Source organism: Acanthopagrus latus, chromosome 7 (assembly GCF_904848185.1).
Source record: "Acanthopagrus latus isolate v.2019 chromosome 7, fAcaLat1.1, whole genome shotgun sequence".
Lineage (NCBI taxonomy): Eukaryota > Metazoa > Chordata > Actinopteri > Spariformes > Sparidae > Acanthopagrus > Acanthopagrus latus.
The window spans coordinates 2,172,950-2,187,986 of NC_051045.1; the positions used below are offsets into that span (position 1 = coordinate 2,172,950).

Consider the following 15,037-nt stretch of genomic DNA (forward strand, 5'->3'; position numbering starts at 1 on the left):
CATAAATCATATATGTTTCAACACTCGTCTTTGGAGTGTATAAACTGATTTTTTTTCTCATGCTTTTATTTTAAAGGCGTGTCCTTCCAAACAGGAAGTGATGTTGCTCACTGCCAACAGTGACGGATTTCAGTGGATTCCTCTTCCGGCGTGGTCAAACGACGTCACAGAGACAGCTGCTGTCGAAATATATTATTGGTTCAAGACTTTTCTCTGTGGGGGGGAAGTGGTTTGGATTCTCTGCTGCTGGATATCTCTCTCACACACACACACACACACACACACACACACACACACACACACACACACACACACACACACACACACACTAATGTTGAGTGAAATCAGATTTATTGAATCTACACATGTAACAAACACAAACACAGTGTCTCATCTGTCCTCTGTCATCATCCACAAACACACAAAGTGCTCAAACACACTCACAAATACACAATAAAAGTTTCTGACTTTCAAACAAAATCATACAAACTTTTTGTTAACAGAACCAAACCAAACAAAATCACATGTGACGTCCAGAATCAGCATTTTAAAAAAGTTTCAAACAGGTTGTCTGGGTCTGATAGCAGAATTTGAAAAAAGTCTAACAAGAACAAACACAATCAGTGATCTAGTAAAAGTTCTGGAGAACCACAGCTGATCCTTGAGTCTCTTTCCCAGGTCGTCAGAACTCGGTCCAGAATTCTAACCCACATCCAGACACACATACAACCATGTTTGTAAGACAGACTTCATCATTTGTTTCACCAAGTGTTATTGCTCCACTTCTGTTGTCCACATTTCTAATATCGAGCTACAGCTAGTAGCTCTATCACCAGACTGTTAAAGGAACAGTCCGCCCGAAAATTAAAACCCAATCATCCTCTCCTCCCTCTCATGTTGATGTAAAGTCAGGTGAAGAACAAGAAGAAGAAGAAGAAGAAGAAGAAGAAGAAGAAGAAGTCACTCTCATACTCTCCACATACAGTCAAGCCTGTGGCCCCACTTAAGACAGGGTGCGTGCTAACGCTCTTAGCTTAGCATCTATCAGTTTGGGTTCTCTGGGTTTTTAGAGACTTTTATAACACTTGACGAGCTGCATGGATCCATTTTATCTTTGTCTTTGGTCGATTTTTTAGAACATTTTGCTTTGAGACTCTAGACATTTCTTATGGACCTCACACAACTTTCCTTCGTCATGAAGGTGAGTAGATAATGAACTTATCCCTTATAGACTGTTAAATCTCACATTTTAAGCCCAAATGTCATCAGATTTGTTCAAGAAAAAGACTAAAATGCTGTAAAATTATTGCAACATCCTCTGCAGCCACACCTGCAGTAACATAATAAAATAAGTATTATTATTACTACTAGCAGTAGTTCTAATTTTACTATGACCAGTAAAACTACTGCTAATTCTGCAGCTCCTTCTCTTATAAAATCAGGTAGTTAACACTTAAAACCAAAGACCATCTGTGTGGAGGGCAGCAGCTTCTACTTAAAAACAAATTAAAACAAAACTTCTCAGTTAGTTTTCAAAATAAAAGACCAATAAAAAACAGATCTATTGCCGTTCTGTCCACACAACACAAAAAGTGCAAATATGTTTTAGAGTGGATAAAAATTCTGAACAAAACTGAGATGGTTGATGAAACAGTTTGTAACTCTGCAGTTACTCTCCATCACCTCCATCTCCACCATCAGACACTTCTCTCCGCCCGCTACTTCTTCTTGTGGAGGGGGTTCAGCCAGGAGAAGCAGAAACTGGGTCGACGAGAGGAGGAGGGAGGACCGGTCTGAGCCGGACTCCTGGTCTCAGCCTCCATCTGGAGCACAGACGGACGGCATGAACACATACGAGACAAATACACGTAAAATATAACAGTTTTTAAATTCCAGTTGGTATTTATTCCAAAGGAGGCTGCATTTAATCTGAAAAGTTACCACCAGTGATGTCACTCAGTGGCTGTGCTGCATTGTGGGTAATGGAGGCACTGGGTTTTAAAAAGCAGTCCACTAACCTAGCATTGCACTCGTCCATTTTTATCATCATTACAAACAGTTTTAAATCGATACAGCAGAACCAGAGAGATCACCTTCACTATATCTCACGTTCATCTTCCTATTTAAAAAAAAAAAAAAAAAAATGAAAACAAAAACTGATGCCTACATTTCCCACAATGAAACTTAGCCAATGAGTGACAGGGGGTCAAACTAGACCAGACGCTGGTTTAATCTGTAACTCGTCTTTGTTAAACAATGACAACATTTCCCTGTGAAATGTAGAATATAAAGTAGGATGAAGGGTAAAAAACACTAAACAATAAAACCTTTGCTCAGATTATTCCGTCTTCACATTAAAGCAGAAAACAGATTTATGAACAAACAAACACGACTTATCACGCAGCACGAAGCACAAAGTGTTGTGATGAGTGATGTCAGTGATGCTGAAGCAGAAAAACAGCAAGAATATGATTAATACAATAATAAGTTATTGACAGATTAAAGTCAGATGGTTAATTTGAATTGATCAATAAAACTGTAATTACACAATTCTACCACCGGGTGTCAGCAGAGGCAAGAGCAAACGATTCTGTCAGAGATGAAGATGCAGAAGAAGGATTATGTTTGTTTTAATAGAAAACTGTTGTCATTTGTTATTTAGCCCATTTATTTTCTGTTTTCATCTGTATTTATAATAAAATGTAAATTTCAAATAATCTTTTGAGGCTAAAGTCAAAAGTTCAAAGTCAAAACTGTCATGAAAAGTAAAATACATCAGAATAAAGTTTGACATGTCACTCTTTAACTTATTATGAAGTAATTGTAGTGGTAGAAATAGTAGTAGTGACAGTAGTAAAAACCTCAAATCTGAAAACAAAACAGAAATCTGATTTGAACAATAACACTGTATATGTTTCTTGATTTCCAAAATAAAAGCGGTCAGCATCACTTCCTGGTGGAGGCAGCAGGTGTGTGTGTGTGTGTGTGTGCGTACCTGAGCGGTGCAGCGGTGAGGGCGGGCGTGTCTCCTGCAGGTGTTATGTGCAAATGAAGCAGCCGATGTAAGCCCACACCCTCTGCAGGATGACCAGGAAGGCCAACAGGTAGAAGAGCAGAGTGACAGCCTGGAGAGGAAGATGGAGGGATGGACGGGAGAGACGGGCGGAGGAAGGAAAATGACAGCATACATTCATGAGGGGAGGAGAGGAGAGGAGAGGGGAGGAGAGGAGAGGAGAGGAGAGGAGAGGAGAGGAGAGGAGAGGAGAGGAGAGGAGGGAGGGAGGGAGGGAGTGACGGGGAGAAAAGGGAGGAGAAAGTGGACAAAGTGAGGAGATGAGAAGCTCTGTGGTGAGAGACGACAACAACAACAACAACGACGACGGCACAGAAACATGGTGTGGTGGTGGAGAAGAAGCTTCAGCCAGAAATGTCTCGAAACGAAAAGACAATGTGGAGGTGAAGCCACGTCAGCAGGTGGGTGAGGAGGAGCAGGATGATGGTGATGATGACGACGATGATGAAGGTAAAACCAGACGACACTGACCTGCAGAGAGTCAGAGGAGGCTTCGTTTCTCTCTCCGTCCTCCTCCTTCTTTTCTGCAAAACCTGAGGCCTCAAACTCTGAGTCTCCATCTCGCAAACTCTCTACATCATCATCGTCGTCCACGACGTCACGTTTCCGTTCAGAGCGATCCTCCCTCGTAGATTCAGCCTCCCTCTCTAATCCTGTTTCCTGCCTTTCATTCAGCAGCTCATCTTCAGACTCTCTTCTTTGTTTCAGATTTAAATCATCCTCTTCTTGCTGCTCCTTCTCTTCTGCGTCCTCTAATCCTCCATCGCTGAGCTTTACGTCGTCCTGGTCCGTCTCTGATCTTCCTCTCTCGAGCCCAGAACAAGTCTCCCCGGGTGGTTTGGATGATGGACTGTCACTGTCAGCAGCAGAACTGTCTCCCGCATCAAAACTACCGACGCTTCTATCTGCAGCCCCTGGGAGACACACCCAGCCCTGCATGTCCTCCTCCTCCTCAGCGACGTCGTCTCTTCCTGCTGCCTCCTGCTGAGTCGGTCTCAGATGGGGGACAGGTGTAACAGCAGGTACCTTCAGGGGTCGAGGCTGGGATCGTCTGCATGGAGACCGTGGTGGAGCTTCAGTCTCCAACAGGCGATCCTCTGCTGGAGCCGTCTGCTCTGCATCCTGAAGCTTCAGCTGGATGTCTGCAGGAACCGGGCTGCTCCAGCTGCTTGGTTTGTACCAGCTGGGGTAAAACATAGTATAGTTCCCCTCGTTCATCTTCACTTCTTCTTCTTCTTCTTCGTCCTCTGACTCTCTCTGCATCGTCCAGTCACCCGCTTCACTTCCTGCCTCTGCTCCTTCACACTGACATGTGGAGAAACACAGCTGAGAAGCCAAATGGAATGTTTAGCATGTTTTGTTTCACCTGTGACCAAAAACCGGAGCATTTTTTGAAAGGATAAGATGCTTTTCTGAGGAGCTTTGAACTGAACTGAGACCAGGAGCTGTGTGGACAGTAGGAAAATCAATCTTAAATCATGTTTTGTAAAATCTACAAATTGAAGTTAATGGGTTCAGAGAAAGACAAGAAACTGAAGGGCAGAAACCTGCAAAGAAAAAGATGCTGGAAGAAAATCTGTTTTGTTAATTTTCACACAGTTAACAGATCAGAAAATGAGCTGCGTCGTGACTCTTAAGGATGTCTAATATCTGTGACTTATTGAGCGTTAAAACATCTTCTGATTGTTGCCATAACTGAGATTTTATATATCTAACTTGATTTAGATTTGAGGAAACAGCAGCTGTGGAGTTTGAGCAGATGTTGTTTCTCCAGCAGTTCTGGTTCTGTACCTGTTGTGTGCTCATTCCCTCCTGATCGTCGCAGGTGTTTCCCTCTTTAACAGGCTCAGGAGCTGCACATCTGTCCTCCTCCTCTTTCTTCTTCTCCTCCTCCTCCTCGTTCTTCACCTGACCGGATCCTCCGACATTTATCTGCGAGCCGTCAGTCTCCGGCTGCAGATCCATCACCAGACCTGGAGCTGGTGGAGCTGGTGGAGCTGGTGGAGCTGGTGGAGCCGGCGCTGACGTCGGTGCAGCTGACGGGGACGTCAGTGCTGAGACCGGCTCTTTAACTGGTTCTCGAGCAGATTCCAGGTTCTGGGTGGAGGTGCCCGGCTGGTGTTCTGCTTCTGTGTTCTGGACAGAGGGCTCTTTGGGTTCCTCTGGTTCTTGCTCCACCTCTGGTTCTTCAGGAACATCTTCCACAGCTGCAGGACGACAACAAGACCTGTTGAGACTGAACTGCATCGAGCTTCATGTGACATTTAAAACTCACTTTTCTGATATTTATAATCTTGTCTTAAACAAGCGTCTGATGTTGAAATCAATAACTCCTCCAGCTCTGTTATGTTTCAGTCTTTTTGTGCTCGCTCACTCGTTCTTTACCTGCTGCAGCTCTCAACTATTTTTGGATCGGACTCACAGACCTTAAATCCAAAAAAAACCCCGGAGCAGATCGAGTTTCTGAGTTTATATTTCATCCTCACTCAGGCAGCTTTACGCCTCACACTTCACAAGAACTGTTTGTTCATACTGACTGAACATTGGAGGAGGGAGTGGACAGAAAACTGTGTTTTTAAATTCAAAACAGCGTCTTATAAAAGATAAAGTTTCAGGGTGTTTTCTCTCTCGTCACCTTTGGGGAAGTCTAAGCTCCTCAGAGCTCTCTCCTGCCGGCTGAAGTTATATCTGTAGAGGCTCAGACTCTCGTAACCCGGCTTCAGTGTCTCTGCTGGACACGAGGCGGTCGCTGCCAAAACTCTGAGGAGAGGTGGAGGAACATGGAGGGAGCAGGAAAAATGTTTTACTGCAGAAAATGAAGCGTCTAAAATGCACATAATGTAAATACACAACATGTTTTCATTTCAGTACTCACTTTGTGATCAGCTCCCGTGAATTCTGAAGGAAGGAAGGACAGGTGAGATCGTTTTAGAGCCTCGACATCATGACGCACACAAACCAAACACATCACACACAGAAAAGGCAAAATAAAGACTGAAATGTGACGCTGAACACTTCTCCGAGTTGCTCTGGCATCTAATAAAATGAATGTTTAACTTAATACTTGTGGTGAGTTAGTGAGAATGTTAGATCTGGACTTGTTGCGGTCCTGTTGTGCACCTCACCTGCAGCACGTTCGGGCTAACTACCCTGATCTTCACCCTCCACCTGTTCCTCTGCCACCTCCAGCCTCGCTGTGTGTTACCTGCGCTTCACCTCCAGCTGAGTCGAAGCCAGCTGCTGATCTCACCTGACTCAACCTCTCCTGGTACAACGAATATCTTTCAAACCGCTCCAGACTCTCTCTGGCGTCGGCTTCTGGGTCCTAAATCAAACCGCCGGCACATCGTAACGTGGATGTTGTTGTTCACTGTCGCATGTACGTACAAGAGAAGAACTTCTTACATACGACCTCACAAATACTACGAATAAAAACCTCCTGTGGAAGTCGTCGTTTCTCCTTCCTGAAACAAAACTTCTTTTAAAACTAGAAGAACGTGACATAAAAGTGTGTGACATAAAAATGTGGATTTAAAATATTTTGATTTCGTGTAAAGCTTCCAACATTTATTCAACATAAAAACAAAACTCTGTATTTAATGTGACACTTGATGAAAGATTCACATGTAATTAAAATACTTTCCACAGATGTAAGAAACACACACACACACACACACACACACACACACACACACACACACACACACACACACACACACACACACCTGGACAAAAGCAGCCATGTCCGGCTCCTCCATGCTGCTCGCCGCCGTCTCCATCAGCTTGTTGTTGGTCGCCACGCTGTCTCCATAGCAACGCACCAACGCCTGGGCGTGGCCTGTCTTCTCTTCCTGCTCGGAGCTGATTCGCTGCGTCATCGCCTTCGACATGATGATAAAAACAGTTTAACGACAACAATCATATACCTCAGAATAAAGTTTTTTTGTTAAATTACTTTTAACCAAAGTTTCTTTATTGCAACTTTTGTCTACGTGTATTTAATTGGTACTTCTTGAGGTCATTAAATTAAAAATATATTCAACAGTCTGAGTGAATCGATAGAAATTAATAAAGTCTGACCTTCTTTTTCTCCTCCAGGATTGAAAACACGTGGCTGAACTTGTCGCACACATTCTGTTTCTGAGTCCTGCAGTTCTCCTGCAGAGGGCAGAATCAGGATCAATGAGTTTATGTATGAAACAGATATCGGATGTATTGATTTGGTAGAAGCAGCGTTTTAATCCACCTCGATGTTTCTGCAGGTCTCCTCCAGCTCGTCGATCAAACTCTGGACTCTGTCGCTGAACGCCACCAGAGAACTGACCTCTTTACTCAGCTCGTCCTGGGAAATGAAACACAGAAGGGAAAGAAACTGTTAATATCTTTATTTTATGAGGATATCATATGCAGATTTAACACAACCAGTCATATTTCCATCTAATCTAATATATATACACTAAAATATGATTTAACAATTTTATTACTGAACTCTTCAGTGGAAATATCATTTCATCAATGAGTCCAGACTTTTTAATGAAAAATCTTCTTATCATAAAACAAATAAAATAGACCTTCTGTTCACTGTAAAGAGCCACATATCTTCAATTTGAATGTTTAAGTTAACTCAGAGAGCCTTTGTTGACCTGAACTTCTATAATTCATCACTACAGTTTTCACATCGTGTAAAATAAAACAACAAGGAAGGAAACTGTGACGAAGAGGAACTTCAAAATAAAGGCGTATCTTAACGATGGCGTCGATATGAATCAGTGTTTTCAGTTTGCATCGATGCTGTTGGATCATACTTATTTACATACTTTGTAAAGATTTGCACTTTCTACAAGTTGATTTTCATGGTAAGTATAAGAGAAGGAAACTTTGAATTAGTGTTTTCTACCTTCTGCTGCTGGTAGACGTCTGTCAGAGGAGCCACCTGGTGAGACTGATGGGCCCCGAACACTTTACACAGGGAACATGTGGGAACCTGACAGGTGAGGCAGTAGATGTTCACCTTCTCCCCCTCGTGGTCCGGACATGTCACCTGAGCTGCAGGTGGAGGAGGAGGGAGGGGGCTGCAGAGAGAGAGAGGGAGGAAACACCTTCAAACACCTGTACGTTCACATCACAACTCTGCTTGTTGTCTCTGCTCACCTCGGCTCCTTGTTGAGGTTGTTGCTGACTTCCTGTTTGTAGACGTCGATGATGTTCTCCACCAGCAGGTTCCGCTGCAGGCCGTAGACTCCGTGGCGATCCAGCACCACCTCATGTCTGCAGGACGGACAGCGGAAACGGCCGCTGTTCACCAGCATGGTGGTGCGAGCCTGGAACAAGGACGGCTGGAGAGAAAGAAAGAAATGCTATGAAATGTTAATAATACGATGATGGTTCTGCCCTTCAAACCTCCACGGCTGCCTGTCAGCACCCAACAGTTGGAGGTTGTTGTCATACAGCACAGCTGCATGCTGGGATTTCAATAATTAGCAACAGTTTTCAGTCGGGGTCACCGGTGGAGAATGTGTAAAATCCTCCCAAACGTCTCCCCGGGTGAAGTCAGAGCCGCTTCAGGACGGGTTACCGGGTAACAACAAGCCTGGAAAGTCCCCTGTTCACCATCCAGCATGTAAACACACACACACACACACACACACACACACACACACACACACACACACACACACCTCGTGGCACTGGACATCTATAAATAAGGACGGAGAGTTCAGCAGAAAACAAGTGATCGCAGGAGAAAAGTTGAGCAGAGGCAGAAACTGATGGGAGAACTGAGGGTTGTGAGACAGACAGACGGGAGCAGAGAGACGGGTGGAGGTTGAAGCCTCCAGAAATAGTGTCCTTTAATAAGCTTCAGCTGCTGTCGGGCCTGACGGAGGATCAGAGGCGCTCACAGACGAACCCTGAGGCCTGAGGGCTCGAAGAGAGAGACGAGAGCTGGTTCAGAATGAGTTTTAGGTAAAGGTGAGCTTATACGACATGTGTTGGAGCCCCCGAGGATCGCTCTCAGCTCATGATACATCCAGTGGACGTTCAGGTGGAGTGAGATCTGGGGAATCCAGAGGCCAGGTTGACACTTTGAGCTCTTCGTCATGTTCCTCAGGTCGTTCCTGAGCAGCTTTTACAGTGATGCAGCTGCGTTGTCCTGCAGGGCGATCGCTGCCATCAGGGAGTGTCTTCGCCATGAGCGGCTGCACTTTGTCTGCAGCGGTGTTTGGGTCAGTGGTGCTTCTATAACAGGCGTCCACGTGAAGGCTGGGACTCAAAGTTTCCCTGCAGAACGTGGCATTGTCACAAGATCATCAGTGTTGGTTTTAATCTTGTGGCGGATTTTTGTATGTGCACGTTACAAACAAACATACAAACAAAAAACACCTCCACAGACACACAAAAAACCTCCTCAAACAAACACAAAACTTCCACAAAGAGACATCGAACTACCACTGCTCCTCTTTCTCTTCCTGCAGGTGACGAACAAGACGAGCCTGAAGCTGCAGGAAAACTATCTGAGTCTCCGTCTTCTGATGAAGCTGCTTCAGGTCCTGCAGGTGTTTGTTGGCACAGTTTCAGCTGCTTCTTTACTGGGTATTTACGTAATAAACCCTTTTATTTCAATTACACTCTGTTGTGGTTTTAATCCTGCTCAGCCCTGACTTTTAAAGAACGTCTTGAGTCTTTTGATGGAGTCCAGTGTCTCCTCTCAGTCTCACTGTCAAAGCTTTGACTAGATTTGATAGATACTTTCTTTCTGCAGTGGAGATCAGCGCTTCCATTACCTTCATTATCTATTTCTATTTTGGGAATGACTGGTTTAGAAACAGGCCCATGTGTTGTTTAATAATGTCTGGGCAGTTTAGCCTCTCTCCATCTATCATCACATTAATGCAGAGTCTGGTGAGGTTTTGGTATGTTTAGTAAATATATGAGTCTCTACCTGGAGGACAGCTCCTGAGTCCAGGACCAGCTGACAAACCCGGGTCAGTGGACTTCAGAGCCCGGCTGGTGTTGTCAGGCGGTTGTTGAGGTCGCAGAGTAATATTTTGGTAAGAAATTAAAAAGCAAAACAACATTCTGATTTAGACGAGGTGAACTGAAGTGCAACGAACAGATTCTGTTTTTGTTTTCGGACGTATTATTTCACGTCTCAGGGTCAGAGGTCACGAACATGAGCACGACAGAGAGGGAGGAGTTAAGTTTCCATCTCACATAGCACACACACCCGAAAACACACATGAAGACACGTGAACATGGAAGTTACCACACACACACACACACACACACACACACACACACACACACACACACACACACTGAGGTTTGGAGACAGTAGTAAATAGCAGATGTCTGACGAGTGATGAAGAGCTTCAGGACAACAAGAACTGGATATTCTGAGAGACGCTGAAGGTTTTAGGTTCTGGTTCTGTTAAAAACAAACAATCTGTCATGTGCACGAGTTATTATTAGTAACCTTGATGTAATCAGATGAAATGTCTCCAGTGATGACACGTTTGTTTTTGTCAGCAGCGTTCTGATGGTTCAGATCTGTTATCTTGACATCCATGGTGGATTCAGCTGACTCTGATGATCCACTGACTTTACCTGTTGCATCACCAGCAGATTGATGTTACTGTTTTTTTTTTAAATTCCCACCCAAAAACCAAATTCCAGTGGAAGGGGGAAATTCTGGCGAACGCTTTTCACCTCAGCATTGACAGATTTCACAGATCTGGTGAGCTGCTGACTCACCTCCAGCACAGCTGTCAACCGTCACGTAATCAGAGGCTGTGAACATTAATTTATTATTAAAATGAGCATTAAATACATTAAATAAACTCTGTATTCTGCCAGCAGTCACCGTCAGAGTGTTTGGTCTGCAGCGATGTCACGATCTTCTTGCTGATGATCTTGTTCGCTCGTGGGTCATTTAGAGGCTTCAGAACTGAAACTGTTTCATAATCAGTCAAAAGTTCCTCGTAGTACGTTTAAGTTCTGTGTTACACACAAAGACAGACGGAAGTTCTCACGCAAACAAACACAACACCAAGTGAAAATGGAGCTCACACTCTGGACAAAGGCAGTGATTGTAGGTCACAGCAGGTGTTTTCTGTGTTCATGAGTGAACCAGTTAAATATCCGCACGTCTCATTTTAGACACTGATAATCCACAGGACACACACACACACACACACACACACACACACACACACACACACACACACACACACACACACACAGTGCAGTGGTAACAATGCAGTGGTGTCTCTGGGTTATAAAAAGAGCTGCTGCACACAAATGTACAGAACTGTGTGTCCGCTGAGGGATTATATACACAGAAACACACAGTACACACATGTAACATGGTGTGTGTGTGTATGTGTGTGTGTGTGTGTGTGTGTGTGTGTGACCGACCTGGTAGAGCTCGTTGGCACACTTCCTGCAGAGGTTGTGCTCGCAGGGCAGGATGACCACGGGTTTATTAAAGAGCTCCAGACAGATGGGACAGATCAGCTGCTTCTCCAGAGCCGCCAGCGCCGCCTCGCCCTCCGCCCCCCCGCCGCCGCCGCCGCCGCCACCCTGCAGGCAGCTCAGGTCCACCGGCAGCGACATGGCCGCTCCGCCAAACTTCACCTCCTCCTGTTGAGACCGGAAGTCAGTGAATGGCTGCAGTTAACCTGCTGTGGTGTCTTTACTCATACACTCTTATACTTGAGTCACAGCTGAACTCTTTACAAAACATACTGGAAGACTTTAGTTCTGTGGAAATCCTCCTGCATGGACCTGAAACCGGCTCAAGATACTTTAGGTAACAATTTGAACAAAAGTCAGTTACCACAACAATATAATTTGTCCTCAGTTTTCATGTTCAAGTCCCCATTTTGTTGTTTTTTGGACTGAAAAAACAACTGTATTCCCTTCGATTACAAGATGAGCAGACAAACCTTCACTGGATTATTAACACGATATCGGTGATTCAGTTTTTAACACTGTTGTTATCGTGAATATCACAATATTGTGACATCACTCCCCTGCTGTGGTGTAAACTAATGAAAACTTCCTGAACAATTCTTCATGCAGTTATTGGCAAAAGCATTTTAAACATCACATTTACTGGGAAGTAAAGAAAATGTTAAGAAGCAAACAGCTGAAGAAGAAACCTGATGACTCACCTTCCTCTCCATCTGCAGTCAGTCTCTCCTGTGTGTGATCTGTCTTCTCGTCTCTGCAGTCAGTCAGAAAGTCATTTTTGTCGATATTTATTTGCGTGTTGATGAGTAAATCCACGATCAGACTCTTCTTCTCTGTCGTGGAGTTGAGATCCTGCAGGGAGGAGGTCTTTCAGAGTCAGTGGAGCTCGATTATTTAATCTTCCTCAGTAGTTTTCTGCAGGTTTATCGTGCACAGACACTCTGGAGGTTAATTTGTCTGGATTTCATTTACTTTAAATGAACTTTTAGTCAGTTGCCAGGTAAGTTTTTGCATGAAGCTGCTGACTGCACAGACCACGTAACACCATCTGTCTCAGCTCTCTCAGGGAAAAAAAAAAAAAATGCCCAACTCAAGTTTGAACACGAGCTTTGAGCTTCCAGTGAGACTTTGTTGTCTTGGAGAATCTTCTCATGTCCAGTTGTAAGATCAGAGGTCAGATGTCACATCGAGGTCGAGCAGCCCGACAAAAAATCTCTTTCATATCCCAGAAAAGAAAAGAAAGTCTGCTGCCCGGACACGAGTCCCTCTTCCTCTTCACCTTCCAGTCCCTCTTCCTCCTCTTCCTCACTCACTCACTTCATTCCCCCCTTTTATTTTTTTTTCTCCCTCACAAGAAGCGACGGCTGCATTTGTGTGTTCGCAGCTTCCTCGCCATCCGCAGCAGTGAGAGGACGCATGGGGGGCACCGATCTGAGTCATGGGGGGGCATCAGGTTTCAGGCCTCTGAAATGACACACACACACACACACACACACACACACACACACACACACACACACACCATATGAGGCGGTGGCTGGTATGTGGACGGATTAAGACCACGCCAGGCTCTGCTCTTTCTACTGTTACACACACACTCGCCGTCCCTCCTGAAGGTTCCAGCTGCAGCATTGAATGCATTTTCAGCCGTTTTATCGCTGCAGAGTCGTCACTCACTGTGTTTCTACACACCTGTTTCTCTGACCTGATTATCGTGTCTGAATGTGTTTAAAACTTCAGCTCCAGTGTTGGTTTTTGCTTTTTGAGTGACACTTTCCTTTAACAACCAACTGTTGAGCATTTATAAACACTTTCTAACATGTTTAATCATCTTTTAATCTGTCTTTTTTTATCACTTTTATTCCTTTTACTTGTATTTAATCATGTTGTCTTTTTTTGCGTTTTGACATTTTCTGTTTGGTCGTCTTGTTTTAACTTCACCTTCGACTCGGCTTCCTTGTGTTTTGCTCGACTGTTGAGTTTTTTTATCCTGTAATATCGTCATCCGGTGTTTTATTCTGCTTTGGCTTGTTCTCAACATTCAATAATATAGTTATTGTTCATTTCCTGTTCAGCATTCACTTACAGATGTCCACAGGAGGAGTTACAGTACATTTGTGTTACATGTGTGGTCATATATTTTATGTCTAATTTGTGGTGACACACTAAAGTCTTGAAATGTTTCTGTCACTCATGCTATCAGCACAAATCTAAACACTGATTAGAAGTCTGGATTGTCATAAACACTCAAAAACAATGTGTTGGTGTATTTGATCGCTAATTTGTTCACAGGTTTGTTGGTTAAAAGAAAACCTAAATCTGTACATTTTAAATTGTAGCTACAATTTTCAGCCAAGAATACAGAGTTGTGTGGTTTTTATTAGCTAAATTGTTAATTGGTTTGATTTCCATTAGTGTGTTTTTGAATTGGGAATTGGTTCCACATGAATTTATAACTAGGTTTATTTTGAATTTTTTAAAATGAAAAACAAGTGGCAATTCATATTCATGTTATCGTTCAAAATGCAGCATGGCGTCCCACAGGGCAGCTGTCTCCGCCCTCTTCTTTTCTTCTTATACTTGACAATCTTTCTATAATCAGAGACTTTTTCTACAAAAGACAGATACGTATTTTTACCTTTTTGCTTTTACTAAAGCAACACGATATCTAGACTTCTACTCAAATTCATACTTGTGACTTTCATCGTATAAAATACGTTGTGGTGTTCCACAGGGCAGCTGTCTCGATCCTCTTGTTTTCGTTGTATACATGCTTCTTCTGGGCGACATCAGCAGAGACACAGTTCACACATGAGAGTGTATCCATGTATAATTTACTTTACTTGTTCTTACCAACTTGAGTAGTTAAAAATTCAATTTCAGAAAGATTTTAGACTTTTATTTATACCCATTATTATAATAGAAGTAATATTTTAACACGATCTTTGTCTGACTTTTGGGTACTTTTAACAACACTGCAATAAATAGAAATTGTTCTTGTGGACAGGGAATTATAGCCAAGATCAATTAAGTATTTCAGAGTTTGTCCAAAAAAAGAAAGGAAAAAAAGGTGTTTCACATTCATTATATTGAGTAAAATGCGTGGTGGTGTTCCACAGGGCAGCTGTCTCGGCCCTCTTCTTTTCCTACCACCATTAACAAACATTTAAACATCTTAATCATTTTTTATAGCAATTATACAAAAAGTAAAAGTAACCCCTTTATTTCCATCCTTGCGTGGTCACAGTAGGCAGCAGCTATGCTCCTAAAAGCTGGTTACAACCTGATATTTAGCAGAAAATGTGAAAAACTGATCTTTTTTGTACAGTTCTGGTTACGTACTCTCTTCCTGCCCCCCTATAGTCATATTATTAGCATATTCATTTGCCAAAACGACAAAACACACAAGAAACAAAGTTAAAGATGGATTTAACTGAGTTTTCCCTGTCAAATGTTCAACAGATATCGCAAAAATATCGTTACCGTGACTTC

General features: G+C 43.3%; 1 protein-coding gene across 4 annotated transcripts; it reads right to left on the bottom strand.

The window, feature by feature from the left end:
- Positions 1-344: 344 nt before the first annotated feature.
- On the bottom strand, positions 345-14,979 carry trim101 (tripartite motif containing 101). Of its 4 annotated transcripts, XM_037105387.1 has the most exons (13): positions 12,247-14,979; positions 11,489-11,713; positions 8,225-8,409; positions 7,971-8,145; positions 7,320-7,415; positions 7,154-7,231; positions 6,799-6,954; positions 5,949-5,971; positions 5,709-5,833; positions 4,865-5,280; positions 3,545-4,399; positions 2,996-3,125; positions 345-1,823 (listed from the first exon to the last, which is right to left on the bottom strand). In XM_037105387.1, exons 1-12 carry the CDS (start codon positions 12,256-12,258, stop codon positions 3,039-3,041), a joined length of 2,433 nt encoding a protein of 810 aa, XP_036961282.1. In that variant the 5' UTR covers positions 12,259-14,979; the 3' UTR covers positions 345-1,823; positions 2,996-3,038. The 4 variants fall into 4 exon arrangements, with proteins under 4 accessions (XP_036961282.1, XP_036961284.1, XP_036961283.1 ...); XM_037105389.1 differs by lacking the exon at positions 3,545-4,399; XM_037105388.1 differs by lacking the exon at positions 2,996-3,125 and having other exon boundaries at positions 3,545-4,378.
- Between the last annotated feature and the right edge of the window lie 58 nt (positions 14,980-15,037).